The 13915-nt window shown below is 37.3% G+C and overlaps 1 protein-coding gene across 1 annotated transcript in view; it reads left to right on the forward strand.

The window, feature by feature from the left end:
• Positions 1–13915, forward strand: part of GAK (cyclin G associated kinase) — a 61531-nt gene that overhangs the window by 19317 nt on the left and 28299 nt on the right. The window contains exons 10-13 of the mRNA XM_079330879.1: positions 58–169; positions 2342–2465; positions 10148–10197; positions 10284–10432. Coding sequence (XP_079187005.1) covers positions 58–169; positions 2342–2465; positions 10148–10197; positions 10284–10432 — 435 coding nt within the window. The remainder of the gene's footprint in view (positions 1–57; positions 170–2341; positions 2466–10147; positions 10198–10283; positions 10433–13915) is intronic.

Genomic DNA, 13915 nt, shown 5'->3' on the forward strand with positions numbered 1-13915 from the left:
AGAAAGATGTCTAAATTAGCAAGAAAATTCTCATCTGGAATCTCATTTCATCTTCAGCTCCTGGAACAAAATGGAGGCTATGGAAACAATGCTCAGCCTCGGACATCTGTGACCTCTGTTGCACAGAGCTCCAAGCCTGTGGGCCAGCTCAACAATTTGTACAATGCAGGTATGTTCAAAAAGAGATGTCATTTTAGTATAAAGACAATTACGTATCTTCCATGGGAGAATAAAGTAATTTGGGGCTTTTAGGTGTTTTACACTAATACTAGCTATTTGGCATTTATATCCTTGCTCATTGTATTTTTTTTTTTTTGCAAGGTTTGATGTTATGTTGATACATGCAAATATGAATTTCTCAAGTTCGTTGCTGTGCAAGATAAAAATTTTGTTTCCTGTGGAAAGTAATTTCAACTGCACTATTGACTGGTAGAGGCAGTAGTGTTTACATAAGTGAACTATACCTTGATGAAATTGTGTGTATGAGAAGCAGTCATGGTCTAACAGATAAGAGCTATAGAGGAAGAGTCTTTGGATTATGAGAAACAGGGGAAAATAGCTGATTTTAAACCCCGAAATTTTTTCGATGAGGCAATGTTGTTTGAAAGTGCATTGTCTAAAGAGCAGCATTTAATAGGAGGCTGAATTTAAACTGTTAAAAATCCTTGTGTATTGTATTTTAATCGAAACATTGTTACCTTGTGGCACAAGGTACTGAAATCAGGGCATAGCCTGAGTTTCAACACTGAATCTCTGAGGTAAAGAAGTGAGAATTGCCTTTGCTTTTCAAGAGGAACAATTTAACATCAGGTGTGTTACAACATAAAAAAGGTAGCAACTATTTGTGGTGTGTTGGTATCACTTTGTGTTCAAATGGGCTTCTTGTCTGGCAGTCGAGAGAGCTTAGTAAAGAAATGCAGCAGCAGTTGTAGGGACTCTGGCTATGGACCATAGTAGTTCAGTAATGCTCAGAAGTTGCTAATCTCATATGCGTTTTAGACTGTATGAGGAAGAAATAATTCCATAAGCATTTGGGTCCACCTCTCTCTCCTTTTCTCTCCTACCCAAAAAGACTTCTGACCCCATGATATATTGAATTGCATGTGGCAGTGACAACAGTCTAAAGCTATTTAGTTTTTGCTTCCAAAAGATCCATGTCTAACAGCCTCAAAGAGAAAATGCAGCAGTCGAAATTTGGTCTGGTGGCTAGCAGTCAGCACTTTCAGGAACAGCTGTAGCTGGTACTGCCTTGGGCCCAGCTAATTATGGAAGCATTGTCCAGGCCTTCAGGAGGAGGTTGCACCATAGGACATCAGTGGTGAGAGTGAGGAGTTGGGGTTCCATCTGACAGAAACAGAGGTTGGGTTAGCAGAACTAAATGGAATCAACCAAAACAAATTGTCTCCAAAATGACATAAAAGCTGACATAGATAGTCTGTAGGAATATATACTCCAGAGTATATTCAGTTGAAAATACTTAATATAGTAAAAAAAAAAAAAAAAGCTTTATAGGCTTGTTTACATCAAGTTTTTACTATTCTTTCTGCACCCATATTAACTAGTATATCTGAATATGTAGCACTTCAGTTAGTATAGAAGATATCAAGGACTATTTCATATTGTATTCAGTTTTTCTTCCAGCTTGATATTTCTTGCTTGATATTAATTATGATGAACTGTCAATGAGACAAGGGATACTAATTTTCCAGGGGAAGAACTAAAATTGGGTAACTTTTATTGAACTAACAGTATGTATATAACAATTTCTGTGGAAGAATCCAGCATTCCTAATGCACTTTTAATTAAAAGTCTGTCTGGTCATCTCTTTTGTGCAAGAATGCCTACTGTTTATTGTATACAATCATAATAATAGGGATATTGTGCTGTGATGCTATGCTCTCTAGGATGTTGTGCTTAAAATTTAAGCTTAAATATGGCAGCTGCTTCTGAAGCCCTGCATTAACATGTGTCAACTGGAGATGGTTAAGTAGATCTGCTAATGTTAAGCTGCACTTTAAAAACGGGTACTAAAGAAAGGCAATGTTTTGCTCCATTGACACTATGAAACATATGCCTTACTTCCAGAATTTTTTACCTTGTTTTCTTATAAATACCGACAGCAAATTAAGCAATGTGTTAAGTATATCACTAGTACTTCCTGACTGCAGGAAGTACTGGATTCTTGCATAGGTCATAGTTAAGGAGAACTTTGTGACCTTACAGCAAGGCATAGCCTGTATGTGCATTCACTTCCTTCCAGCTTTATAGGCAACATACTTTAAGTCATATCCTGGAATGGGCTCCATAATAAAGTACAATTATTTTTATTCAACTGCTCTAGGCCTGACCGTTGCGGAATGTGACCAGACTTATGGAGGGTTCTTTGATATTCTGAGGGGTGGAACAGAGCGATTTTTCACTAATATTAAGGATACATCTTCTAAAGTTATCCAGTCTGTGGCCAAGTGAGTAAAAAAAAATTAAAAAAATAAAAAAAGTTGTGCTGATAAGAGTTCTAAATGAAGGCACAGGAGTTTACTTCAGAAGTGGTAAATTCAGCATATTTGTCCAAGTTTGAGCTGTAATCACTGATAACTATCCCCCTGAGATTATATGTATAATATTAATAAAAAAGTTACTTCAACAGTCATATAGTAGAATTGAGAATGTTGCAGTAAGAGCCTGTCTGTAAGTTATACTTGTCCTACTGTATTTTACATACTGAAAACTTTTGAGAGATGAGCAGGTGGGGGCTGGAGCAGCATGGAGAATTGAATTATTAGATGGGCCTTCATAAGTAAGAGAGGAATTTAAAAGATGGAGTGGTAAAAGTTACAAATCAAGGGAATAGATATGAGGAGGAAAAAAAGCCTGCAGGGAAATAAGGTCTTCAGTTTAGTTTCCAGGTGGAATCCTATGCCTTCAGTGTGAGAGGAACTGCACTGTTTGTCTCCTTTGCCCTGCATTGCATGTATGAATACTCTCATATTTAAAGCTGTATGTTTTCAGATTTGTATGATTAGTATTTTCTACTCAGGTTGGCAGTCCCATTTCAAATATTTCTAATACTTACTTATGATCAGTATTAATCAGTCTGTACAAATTATAAATTTTTAGTTTATAAGAAAGTTCTATGCACTGTTAAAGAGTTTTCTTAGTTCTAATAAGAGCAGGTAAGTAATTTCTGAATACTATGTCTGAACTAGAGCCTCGAAAAGCTTACTGAATTGTATCTATTTCTCACTGTAGGCTTTGTGAGATTGTGTTAACTGGGATATTGTGTTGTGAAATGTATTTCCCCACATGTAGGGTTTTTTCCCAAATTTATGTTATTTGTGCATAGTACTGCTCCAAAGAGTTTATAATGATCAGGTAAGCTAGATTTGTGGATACTGCATCTCTGTATTGACTTCAAATGTTTTTAGCTTTTGGCATTTACTCTTAGTAGACTGCCAAATATTGCTTAGAAAGGCCACATCCTCTATTTTTTAAGGGTTGCAAAAGCTGCACTGTTTTGTTTTGTCCTTCAGCTTCTATAGAAGTAACTGAGACAGTGGCATTAAACTTTTCTCCCTGAGAAAACACTGGACAGGGAGGTGTACAAGGGGAACTAACTGTTTCATGATGAAAAGCAGTTTTGGTGTAATTACAAGCCCTACTTTCCCATGGCTGTGTGTTAGATTTCACCATGTTTTTATTGTACTGCATGTATCTGAAGTACTCCTACACTTCACTTTCTTATTCTCTTGAGTCCACATGAGTTTCTGGGTGCACCTCCATCACTTAGTTATATTTGAAGCAGTTTTCTCTTCCTGCTCTTTCAAGTGGTTTCTTCCTTAAAGGCTACTGGAAGTTTAATTACTTTTTTGAATTTCATCTTATGCAGTTTTTCCCTTTTCTAGTGGTGGATTAGGACTGTCTAAATTGTCTTTTTAATGTGGAATGGCTTTTGCTGTGCCTACACCTTATTTTTATTTCTCTTACCTTACAGATGTATGTAGCTTTTTGCTTTGTGTGATTTCCTTGCTTCCATAGTAAGTGTAGTGGGCAAGGAATAAAACAGTAACTGTACATCCAACCACATCTGCAGAGCTCATCTAGCAACTTCTGAAGTACTGGACAGTGAGTACTTGCTGTCTGAAAAGATTCTGTTCAGTTCTCATGCTCTTCTCTACAACTGTTTGTTTAGATTATACTGACTGTCCAAAATAAGTCTCGCATCTGTCTTGCTGTTGAGACTTAGTATGCCTCTTCTCAGTTGCTAGTTGATGTTCTATTCCTGAGCACAGCAACTTAGTGCATGGCTTCTGGAACTTACTAAATGTTAGTTGAAGGAAAACTCACTACTTTTACCTTGTTTGTTTTGAGTTGCAGTAAGTTATATATGGATATTTACTATATTAGGATTGAGTATTTTGAAAATGTGATTGTTTGACCTCATATTGGTTTTTAGCTTTTAATGAATAGGCATATTGTCATATCCAAAGAAGATCAATTAGCCAGACACCTTTTCAAGCTACTGAGGAATTCACATTTGTGTGGACTGTGGTGGACTGACAGAGGATTGTCAGATAATGTATGCTGAAGATTCATCATGAGAAGATCAGTCTCTCTCAGATGTGGTCTTGGTTTGGTTTGAATAAGGGTTTTTGTTTCCTCTTGACCAGCAGCTGTGACACAATATTTTGAAACTCTCAAATTTTTGTTGAAGTTCTGCAACAATAAGCAAATCTTGGTTTTGTGAAGCACCCACTGTCCCCATAGAACTGTGTTTTTCTTTTCTTGTTTTATGTAAGTGAATTTAGTCATTGGGCTGAGAAGTGGGAAAAAAAGAGGGAATGCTCCAAGCATGTAATTCTGCTAGTGAGAATCAGTTACTTTAATATTTATTTTCCAGTGACTGAAAGACAGACTCTCTTCACTTGTAATTTGCCAAGGTTATTTAGCAGCCCTGAGTTGTCTAGCTTTCATTCTTTGGATTGCCTTTATTTTGAATCATTACATGACAATTCAGTGAAAAGGCAAAACATGAATTAACGTGGCCAATACTTGCTGTTCTGTAAGGCCTAAAGTAGGATTAGTTCCTTTAGTATTTAACATTGCTAGCATTTAACATTGACTGTTCTGCTGAGAGTTCCACCACTGGGCTTGTGCATTCTTGAACTGTGTTTTAATCAAGCTGAATTGTTAATTCTTTGTTTGCATCTGCTATAGGGCATGTCTTATGTCCGTCATGTTCATTCTCTGCCTTCACAAACTTGTGTTGCGGATATAGCTGATACAGTCGGCGATGTGAGAATACCTCTTCTGCTGTTGCATCTTTGACTGCCTTTCCAAAACTCTTCAACCAACATAAGCAGCAGACATTCTGGAAAATTAAAATGTCTCTTCTTTTTCATGCATTTTCCTCATCCTACTTAAGCACTTTCCATGTTGGAGTCTATAATTTCATTAGGTAGGCTTTCTCCTTCCTACTTATCATTGCTTTTCTGTATTACAGTTACTTCCTTTGTCTGCAGACTTCTATCTCACTGAATCCAAACTACAGTGTAAGATCTAAGTATTTTGTTGTTGTGAGAAAAAAGTTAATTTTTTTCTTTTCTGTAGCTGTCTTTAGCTTAGTTCTGATTCTGGTGTCTTGTTAGTCCTAATAAATGATAAGATCTGAAAATTGAAACAGACATTACAGGCTGCTAGGAACAGGAGGGTAAATGAGGACCATCTTTATTGTTCCCCAGGCCACCTCAGTTGCAAGTGTCATAACCTCTGTTGCAGGTTGAGGTCAGGTAGATGCAGCAGCTTATAGTTACATGAGAGAGGACAAAGAGCAACAGAGGTTTAGACCTCTTGTTACAAACTGACTTAAAAGCAAGTAGCAGGGTGGAGATGGAGAAGGTATGCATTGCTTTGTGGAGTGGCACCATCTGCACAGACAGTAGCTTGGATCCAGCAGATGTCCAAGTGTGCCTGGAAGCTCACCTGCAGCTGTGCAGCCATAGCATTTCTCTGTTTAGCTCTTTAGTTTCTTGCTTGTGGAGTTTCTGTGCCCTTGACCAGTTTTTATGCTTATTGAGGCCTGTATCCATACAAATGCCCTGCCAAAAACCACAGTTAAATGTTATAAGGATCAGATGTTCACTGGTATTGAAAACAGCAGGCAAAACTTGTGATCAGTCTTCCTTTGCTTTGTCAGAACAATCACTTTGGCTGAAGAGATTATAATGTAGTAATCTAGGAAAAATTAGCTGCCTTTTATGCTTGCTTTCTTTGCTTTTAATTTTGTTTCTTTAATATTTTATTTCATGGATCTTTGCATTACACTAGGTATTGCATGATTAATTCACTTTTATGGAGCAAAACCAATGGGAACAGATAGATGTGAATTTTAGTGCTGTTTTTCTTCCTGGCTTTTAAAAAATAAATTGGAAAAAAATAATGGATGCATTTTTTCCTAATGCTGTAAGTGTAAAGATGTCTGTAGGACTGCTTAGTGTTACTGCAGTGTTTAACTTAATGGTTTATGTGCCCACATTGTAACTGTGCTGGTTAGTGTGTCATTCTTTGATCTTTATCATCTTAAGGTGTTAGCAAACAGAAGGTCTGCCTTAGAACTTTGTTCTGGTAGTTTATTTTGTGAGTTTAGTTGCTTATTTTAGTTTCATTGTTTTTAATTTGTTGGAATGCTCTTTTGTTTAATATTACTTACAGTCTTTAGGTGCATCTAGTCTCTGACAAGAATGATAATACCAACCATTTACACAGTGAGAAGTTTTTAACATGTAGTTAGAACTTCTTACTTTTGCTTTGGTATTTATTCTGCAAAATCAGAATTCATGTCTAATTTGCTTCATTTCATAGAATCAAAAGTAGTTTGGATTGGAAGCAGCATCTGATTCTAACCCTTGAGCAATGGGCAGGGGCACCTTCAACTAGACCAGACTAATATCAATCAGCTCTCTTTCTGTTTAAAGCCATTCCCTCATATCCTGTCATTATGTCCCTTTGCAAAAAGTCCCTCTCCAGCTTTCTTGTAGGCAGGCCCATATTACATATTGTAAGAACCCCGTACCTCCATACAGAGACTAGACTAGTCTAGTCCTGTCCTACAATGAAGTAGTCCCAGTTTTAAAGAAGCCTGGTATCATCAGAAAAGTGGCTAGATGTTGGTGTTGTATCATACTTTTTTGTTGGGCTTAACTAGACCCTTAAAAGCACACGGAGTTTCCCATGTTGGATCACAGGCTGAAAACACTCTGTGTATCTCTATGTTTGCATGCTTTTCTTCTCTTATCACCTACCAGCAAAACTGCTATCTGAATGAAATTCCTGCTGTTAAGAATATGAAAGGCAAGACCTTATTTGTGATTTTTACTTAGGGAGTTTGATCTTGAAGTGCATAGGAATGCTTAAACAATGAGAAGAATACATTTTTTTTTCACCTTCTTACCATTTAAAGAAATCCCAGTTACTATTCTGATGTAAAATGCTCTGCTGAAAACAGAGTACGTTGTGTTAAGGTCTTACTATTGATATAGCTGTGAAATCTTCAGAATAAAGTTCAATGAATTCAAGGATGTGGAGACTTGTGTTGATTTTACAGTTAAGAAGTTTAATTTAAATTAAGACTGCAAAAATTCTAAAGCTTTTTCAGTGTAATAGCCACATACTTGGGATACTCCTGCAAAACCTAAAGCTTAAGTTGGCTATGCTGTGCTCTGTTGTTGACTCTGTTGTACTGAACTGGACTCCTACATCTATGTGGTATATGGTGAGATGCATGCTCCTAATGTTGCTTTTTAATTTAGACGAATATAAGAGCCAAAGCTGAATTGAGTGGTGTTGGTAATAAGAAGTCAGTATCTGAAAGTCTTCCCAAGTTCCCTTGGGTGTGAGTACTGTTGGTTTTTTGCTCTTAATAGTTTTGTGCCAATGTCACAAGTTGCTGCTTAACCTTGGTATTACGGCACTGAAGGGATAATGGTTCTGTGTTATACAGCTATAGTATTAGTTGGTCCTTTATCTTGATACCAAAAAAACCTGATATTAGAATGATTACATGTTTTCTTGCTTGAAGCTGTTGGATGAAACCAACAAATAGCATTTGACACTTCTCATCTCTGTAAAGGACTACAATCATTACATACTTTAGTAAATTGCTATTAGCTCTGAATGTAAATTTCTGCCTTAATTAGTTTGGCTGCAACAGGAATACCACTTATGCTTACATGATGAAGGTATGAAAAATTTTGAATTTGTGCCCATTTGTGTACCTTCTTATGGAAGGTTTCTCAAGGCTGAGGGGTTTGGTTTTTTTAAGTGCTTTGTCTAGTGAGACTTGAACTTCCTTGTGGTTTCAGTTTGAGACAGGGAATCATTATCACTGCTGGGACACTGATCATGCCATTCTGCATAAATACTGTTAAATGGCCTTGCATTCAGAAAATTGTTCTTCCCTAATCTAAAATCCTCCTCACTATCTTTCTATATTAAATATACATTTATATATATATGTTGTGTATTTTTAATCAATCTCTCTAACCTCCATCATTACTATTACTAGCAAGCAGTAAAGAATCAAAACTTCATGTTCTTCCTTTGTGTTTCAAAATTTCGGTGCAGTATCCTAGGTCTGCTCTTCTAAGCAGTGTCTTGAAATTTTGTTGAGGTATGAATGTTTCATTAGTGCCTCTGAATTAATTTAATATGCATCAATGACATTTTGGTATTCTGGAGTTAATAGGCTATTCTGGAGTTATTTCAGTTACAGATGTCTAAATCAAATTCTGTTGGTGAGATTTGTTCTTATTTTGGAAATCCAGGAGTGCAGAACTGTGTAGTTATATTCAAGGTAGTTGGCCTTCACTGGGTGTCTTCAGTCTTCTTCCTTGCTTTTTCATTCTGCTATGTTGCATAGACCATAGAAACAAGAAAATAATAGTGGTCTTAAATTAGTTAATTGTTAATGTAAATGATTAGATACAAGTGCACGGGGTTGTCCTAAGTATCACAGGGAGATTTTTTGTCAAGGATGCACTTTTAAACTGTGCACAATTGTACGGGAGAGAGATGAGTAATGATTAATGTCTTGCTCACTATGGGAGTTCTGGATGTGAACTTTGGAAAGAATTATTTAAATGAGGTAAGAGATTCAGATACCCTCTATGTTGAGTGCAGGTAGCTCGGGGTGCAGCTGCAGTAGGAGTTACAGGTTGAGCTCTGGATGGGAGCCCGAGGCAAGAGGTCACAAATTGGCAACATTTGGCACAGCAGAGGACACAGGGACCTGTGACCCAGACAGGACACTGAGACAGCAGCACCTAAGAAATCAACAGGAAGACCCCAGACTTTGCCATATATAGACTCAGAGCTCACCATTTCCTTTCTTGGGAGCTGGTCCTGGCAGGCTGCAGCTCCCAGTGTTACTCTGTTGCTGTAAGAGGATTCAATTGAAGGAACCTTTTGATTTGGGACTGTGCTAAGGGAAACCAGGGGTCCAACTAGTAAGGAAAGCTGGTCTGTCTGTGCGTGCACGGTGTGTGGGGAGTCAAGCAGGGCATCCGTTGGCTCTCCAGCTGCACAGGACCTTCAGTCATGTCAGTGGCAAGACTGATGGTGGTTTGAGGGTGACTGCCAGAGTCCTTCCTGAATGGCTAGACTGGGAAGTGTTCTTAACACTGTCCATATGGAATCTGTATATTGGGCAGCATGGCTGTCTGTACTAGATAGTAACATGCCAGAGTTATGTAATTTAAACTTTGATGTTCAACTAGTAGTCTTCCTTTTAAGATTGAGATATTCTTCATTAAAGATATTAATGTATCCTCATTAGGCTCTTAAACTGACACCCTACAGTGCATTTTTATCAGTAAGAGCAGGGGTTAGAGGAGTGAGTTACGTATTAAATGCATCTGTATAAAATCCTACAGATGGTTTTGGTGCCACTGATTTAAATAAGTAACTGCTTAAACACAGTATCTGTTCTGAAAGCTCTGTTCTGAAATTCTTGAAATGTGAATGTGAAAAGCCTCAGATGGAAAAAATGAAATGTTATTCATTGTGGTGGGTGCCACATGAGAGGTCTGGCTTTTAGAATTGTGGCTTGAATGGTTATATCTCCCAGTATTAACACCACTGTGTTCTCTTTCAGTTATGCAAAAGGGGACTTGGATATATCATACATCACTTCCAGAATTGCTGGTATGATATCTATATCTTTCTGAAACTTAATTTCTCATTGGTCTTAATACATGAAGAATCTCAGTTGCTGTTTTTTCTGTCTTCAGTGATGTCCTTTCCAGCTGAAGGTGTAGAATCTGCCATCAAAAATAACATAGAAGATGTGCGGTTGTGTCTGGACTCTAAACATCCTGGCCATTATGCTGTGTACAATCTCTCTCCAAGAACATACAGGCCTTCAAGATTCCATAACAGGGTGTGTATAGTTTTTGTGTCTTTCTCTAAAAGATCTTGGAACACATTGTTTTCATTAGACCTTCAGCTTTTTATTGTAAAATAGATTAAAGCAGGTTAATCAAAAAGATGACAAAAGAATAAGTATAAACAGAAGTTCAGAGGGTAACCTATGTTCTCCTTGTCTTTGCTTTAAATCCAAACTTAACTGGTAGTAGACTAATCTTTAATCTAACTGACTAAAGTCTGTTTGTTCTAGGATAGTGGCATCTTTGAAAACATGCCCATGTACCTTATGTGTTTCAAATTTAAGTGGAGAATACTTAAAGTAATTGAAATCTTACTAAAATGTCAATCTCTCCTGTATTCTACCATTTTCCTTTGTCAAGGACATGGTGATTGGCATAATCCGTTCACTGTTTTCTCCTTGTCTCACTACATTTTATTTGACTCCCGTATGACTCAGCCATAGCTGACTGGTGTTTCCTACCATCTTCAGTAGGGTTGGAGCTTAGCTAAGCCTCCATTTTCCTTCCTGGCAATTTCTCTGATACTAATATGAAGGTATTTGCCTAAATCAGCAACAGGGTGTTGAAGACATCTTGTTAGGTGCTGAGATGCTGGAGACTTCAGTGTCTGCTCCTAAGTAAACCTCAGCTATCCTGTAAGAGTCTCAACAGTTGGGACTGTTACTGTGTTGTGAGTTGTCCAGCATATTAATCTGTAGGGATTGTGCCGCTTCCACACAATACTGTTTGCCAAGAATAGAGTCTAGAACCATTGTTTGTTACAGAATAATAAAGCCTTTTAGGGAGCCATCCTTAGCATTATATCAGTTATCAGAGTTGACCTAACATGTCAGGGCGAGGTATAATTAATGTATTCTTTCTAGTGCTATCACTTTCTTTTGTTTCCTTGTAAACAAGATAAAGTATTGTCACACCTGAAAGAAATCATTACTGCCTCTTTGGATGAATGCAATCAACTCCTTTATCTGTATATGGCTCAATATGAGGTTCAGACAGACGCTATTCAAGGCAGAAGACAAAAAGGGTTGATTATGCAGGAAATCTACTGCATGCTTATGTGTAGCAGTTCTTTTTAGAACTGTGTAGTTCTTTTTAGCCTTAGATTGCTGGGAAGTCTGGGACTGATGCAGTGAACTGATTTATTCCACACCCTGTGACTGGGAATTTGTTTGCTGATGGTTTTTTTTGGTTATGCAAGTCTGAGGTGTCTATACACCTGGTATTTCTGACATATGGATACTGAGAATGGGAATATGATCTTGGTTTTGTTGGGAAGTCTTACTAGGTCATAATTAGTTGAGACTTTACAGGTTCGTGACCACTTTATTGTCTAGGAGTATTAGAAAGGAAGTATCTAGAAGTATTAGGAAGGAAGTGTCTAGAAGTATTAGTTAGGAAGGCAGTTATTTTAATTGCAAACAATCTGTAATTGTATTTGGAACTCCTACCTGCCTATTCTTGAAATTGAGATGTTCAGCAGCTTTGACTAACTTCATTGTTCAGTGCTGGGTGAGAGCAGCCATGTAGGAACCTAAAGAAGCTTGGTTTTACTTTAATGCCTGCAAAGGATGATTATAGCAAGCCTTTAAACTTATCAGAGGGGAACAGCTTCTAAAAATCTTAATTTTGATACTTTGCTTAGAAGGTATTTATGAAATTGCGTATTATTAGTTTCTTTCTGTTTGTTATCTGTATGAAACTTCTACAGATTTCTTTAATACTGATTAAAATTAATGGTAGTTTTGAAGTCTTCTCTGCTAATTTTAAGTCTTTCTTGGACCTGGTTGTTCTGAGAGTTTCTGCACTATCCATCATACTGCTAATTGTCAGTGCACTTAGAGTTGAAAACACAGCTAAAGGAACAGAAAGCAATGTTGTTTTTTTTTTTTACATCTTCTAGGACACCTAGTATTTGAGTAGAAAGTAAATGGTAAATTAAAAGGAAATAGTCAGTACTTTCACTTTATTGAAACATGTTTTCTGGTCTGAAGCTGCAATGCTTCAATATAATTGTTTTGCAGTGATGTGATTTAAGTTCAGTCATCAAACAAACCCCACACAGCTGGCTGCTTATTCCTCCCTGGTAGAACAGGGCAGGGGAATCACAAGGTAAAAGTGAGAACTCATGGGTTGAAATAAAAGCAGTTTGATAGGTAAAGCAAAAACCACAAATGCAAGCAAAGCAAAGCGAGGAATTTATCCACCTTTTCCTGTGGACAAACAGGTATACAGCCATCTCCAGGAATGCAGGGTCCATCATGTATTATGATTACTTCGGAAGACCAACACCATCACTCCAAATGTTTCCCCTTCCATTCTTTTCCCCCCACCTTTATGGGTTTAGCATGATGTCCTGTGGTATGGAATATTCCTTTGGTTAGCTGGAATCACCTGTCTTACCTGTGTCCCCTCCCAACTTCTTGTCCTCCCCAAGCCTGCTCACTGATGAGGTGATGTGAGAGGCAGAAAAGACTTTAACTCTAAGCCTGCTTACCAATAGAAAACCTATCCCTATGTTATCAACACTGTTTCCCTCACAAATACCAAACACAGCCTCATTTAGTTACTGTGTGGAAAAGTACTACAGCTGAAACCAGCCCACACTACTGTTGTAATATTAGAGATGTACTGAAGCCCACGTGGAATCCTGTGGTGAACAGGGATATAAAGGACTTTTTGTCTTAGCTTTTCTTTGTTTACTGGTGACTTTACATAAACTTGCACTAACAAAGGAATTTGCAATTTAAATCTCTTGTAAAGTGATGCTTTCTGAAATGGCCTTTTTTTTCCTAAATTAAAATACTAGAGTACAATGAAAAGTTGTAGGAGACTTAGACTGTTTATTCCATCCTTTTTTCTGTATTTGGCACAAACACATTTTTTTGTGATATTCCATTCAGGTAGTTAATCTCAGAGTAACCTTTGAGCTCTATCTAGGAAGTTCAGAAGGATAGGAAGACATGTTGGTGGTAGGAAAACTTGGTCTTCAATATCTGACAATTGTAATTGAGACTGGAAACAAAGAGAAAAAGCTTCCTTTGTAACTTGCTTCTTTGATCCTGAATATATCTACTCTTTAGGTTTTTCAAGTGCCCCAAGAATCAAGTTTTGTATACTATATCCTTACTGGACAGTTGACTTTAGGGATATACATTTTTAGCAGTGAAGCTGATTTTTTGTTAGTGTTTTGAAGGAGTAATTGTAAATGGACTATTACTGAACCATGCTCTTTGAACAAAGGATAAATATTAAAAGAAGCCTAATCTTTCTGTTGTTGGGATTTTTTGGGTTGGTTCTTTTTGTTTGTTTTTTGTTGGTTTTTTTTTCTTAAGTAGATGTGCACAAATTAAGTTGAAAGCTGTTTTATTTTACTCCTTGCTCTAGGAGTATTTCAGATAGTAATCTGAGTTCTTATGTACTTCTTATGAAGCAGATTTGTTGTCAGAGCTGAAGGTTTTTATTGCAGTTCATCCTAA

The sequence above is a fragment of the Erithacus rubecula genome, assembly GCF_903797595.1.
Source record: "Erithacus rubecula genome assembly, contig: SUPER_Z_unloc_1, whole genome shotgun sequence".
In the NCBI taxonomy this organism is placed as follows: Eukaryota; Metazoa; Chordata; class Aves; order Passeriformes; family Muscicapidae; genus Erithacus; species Erithacus rubecula.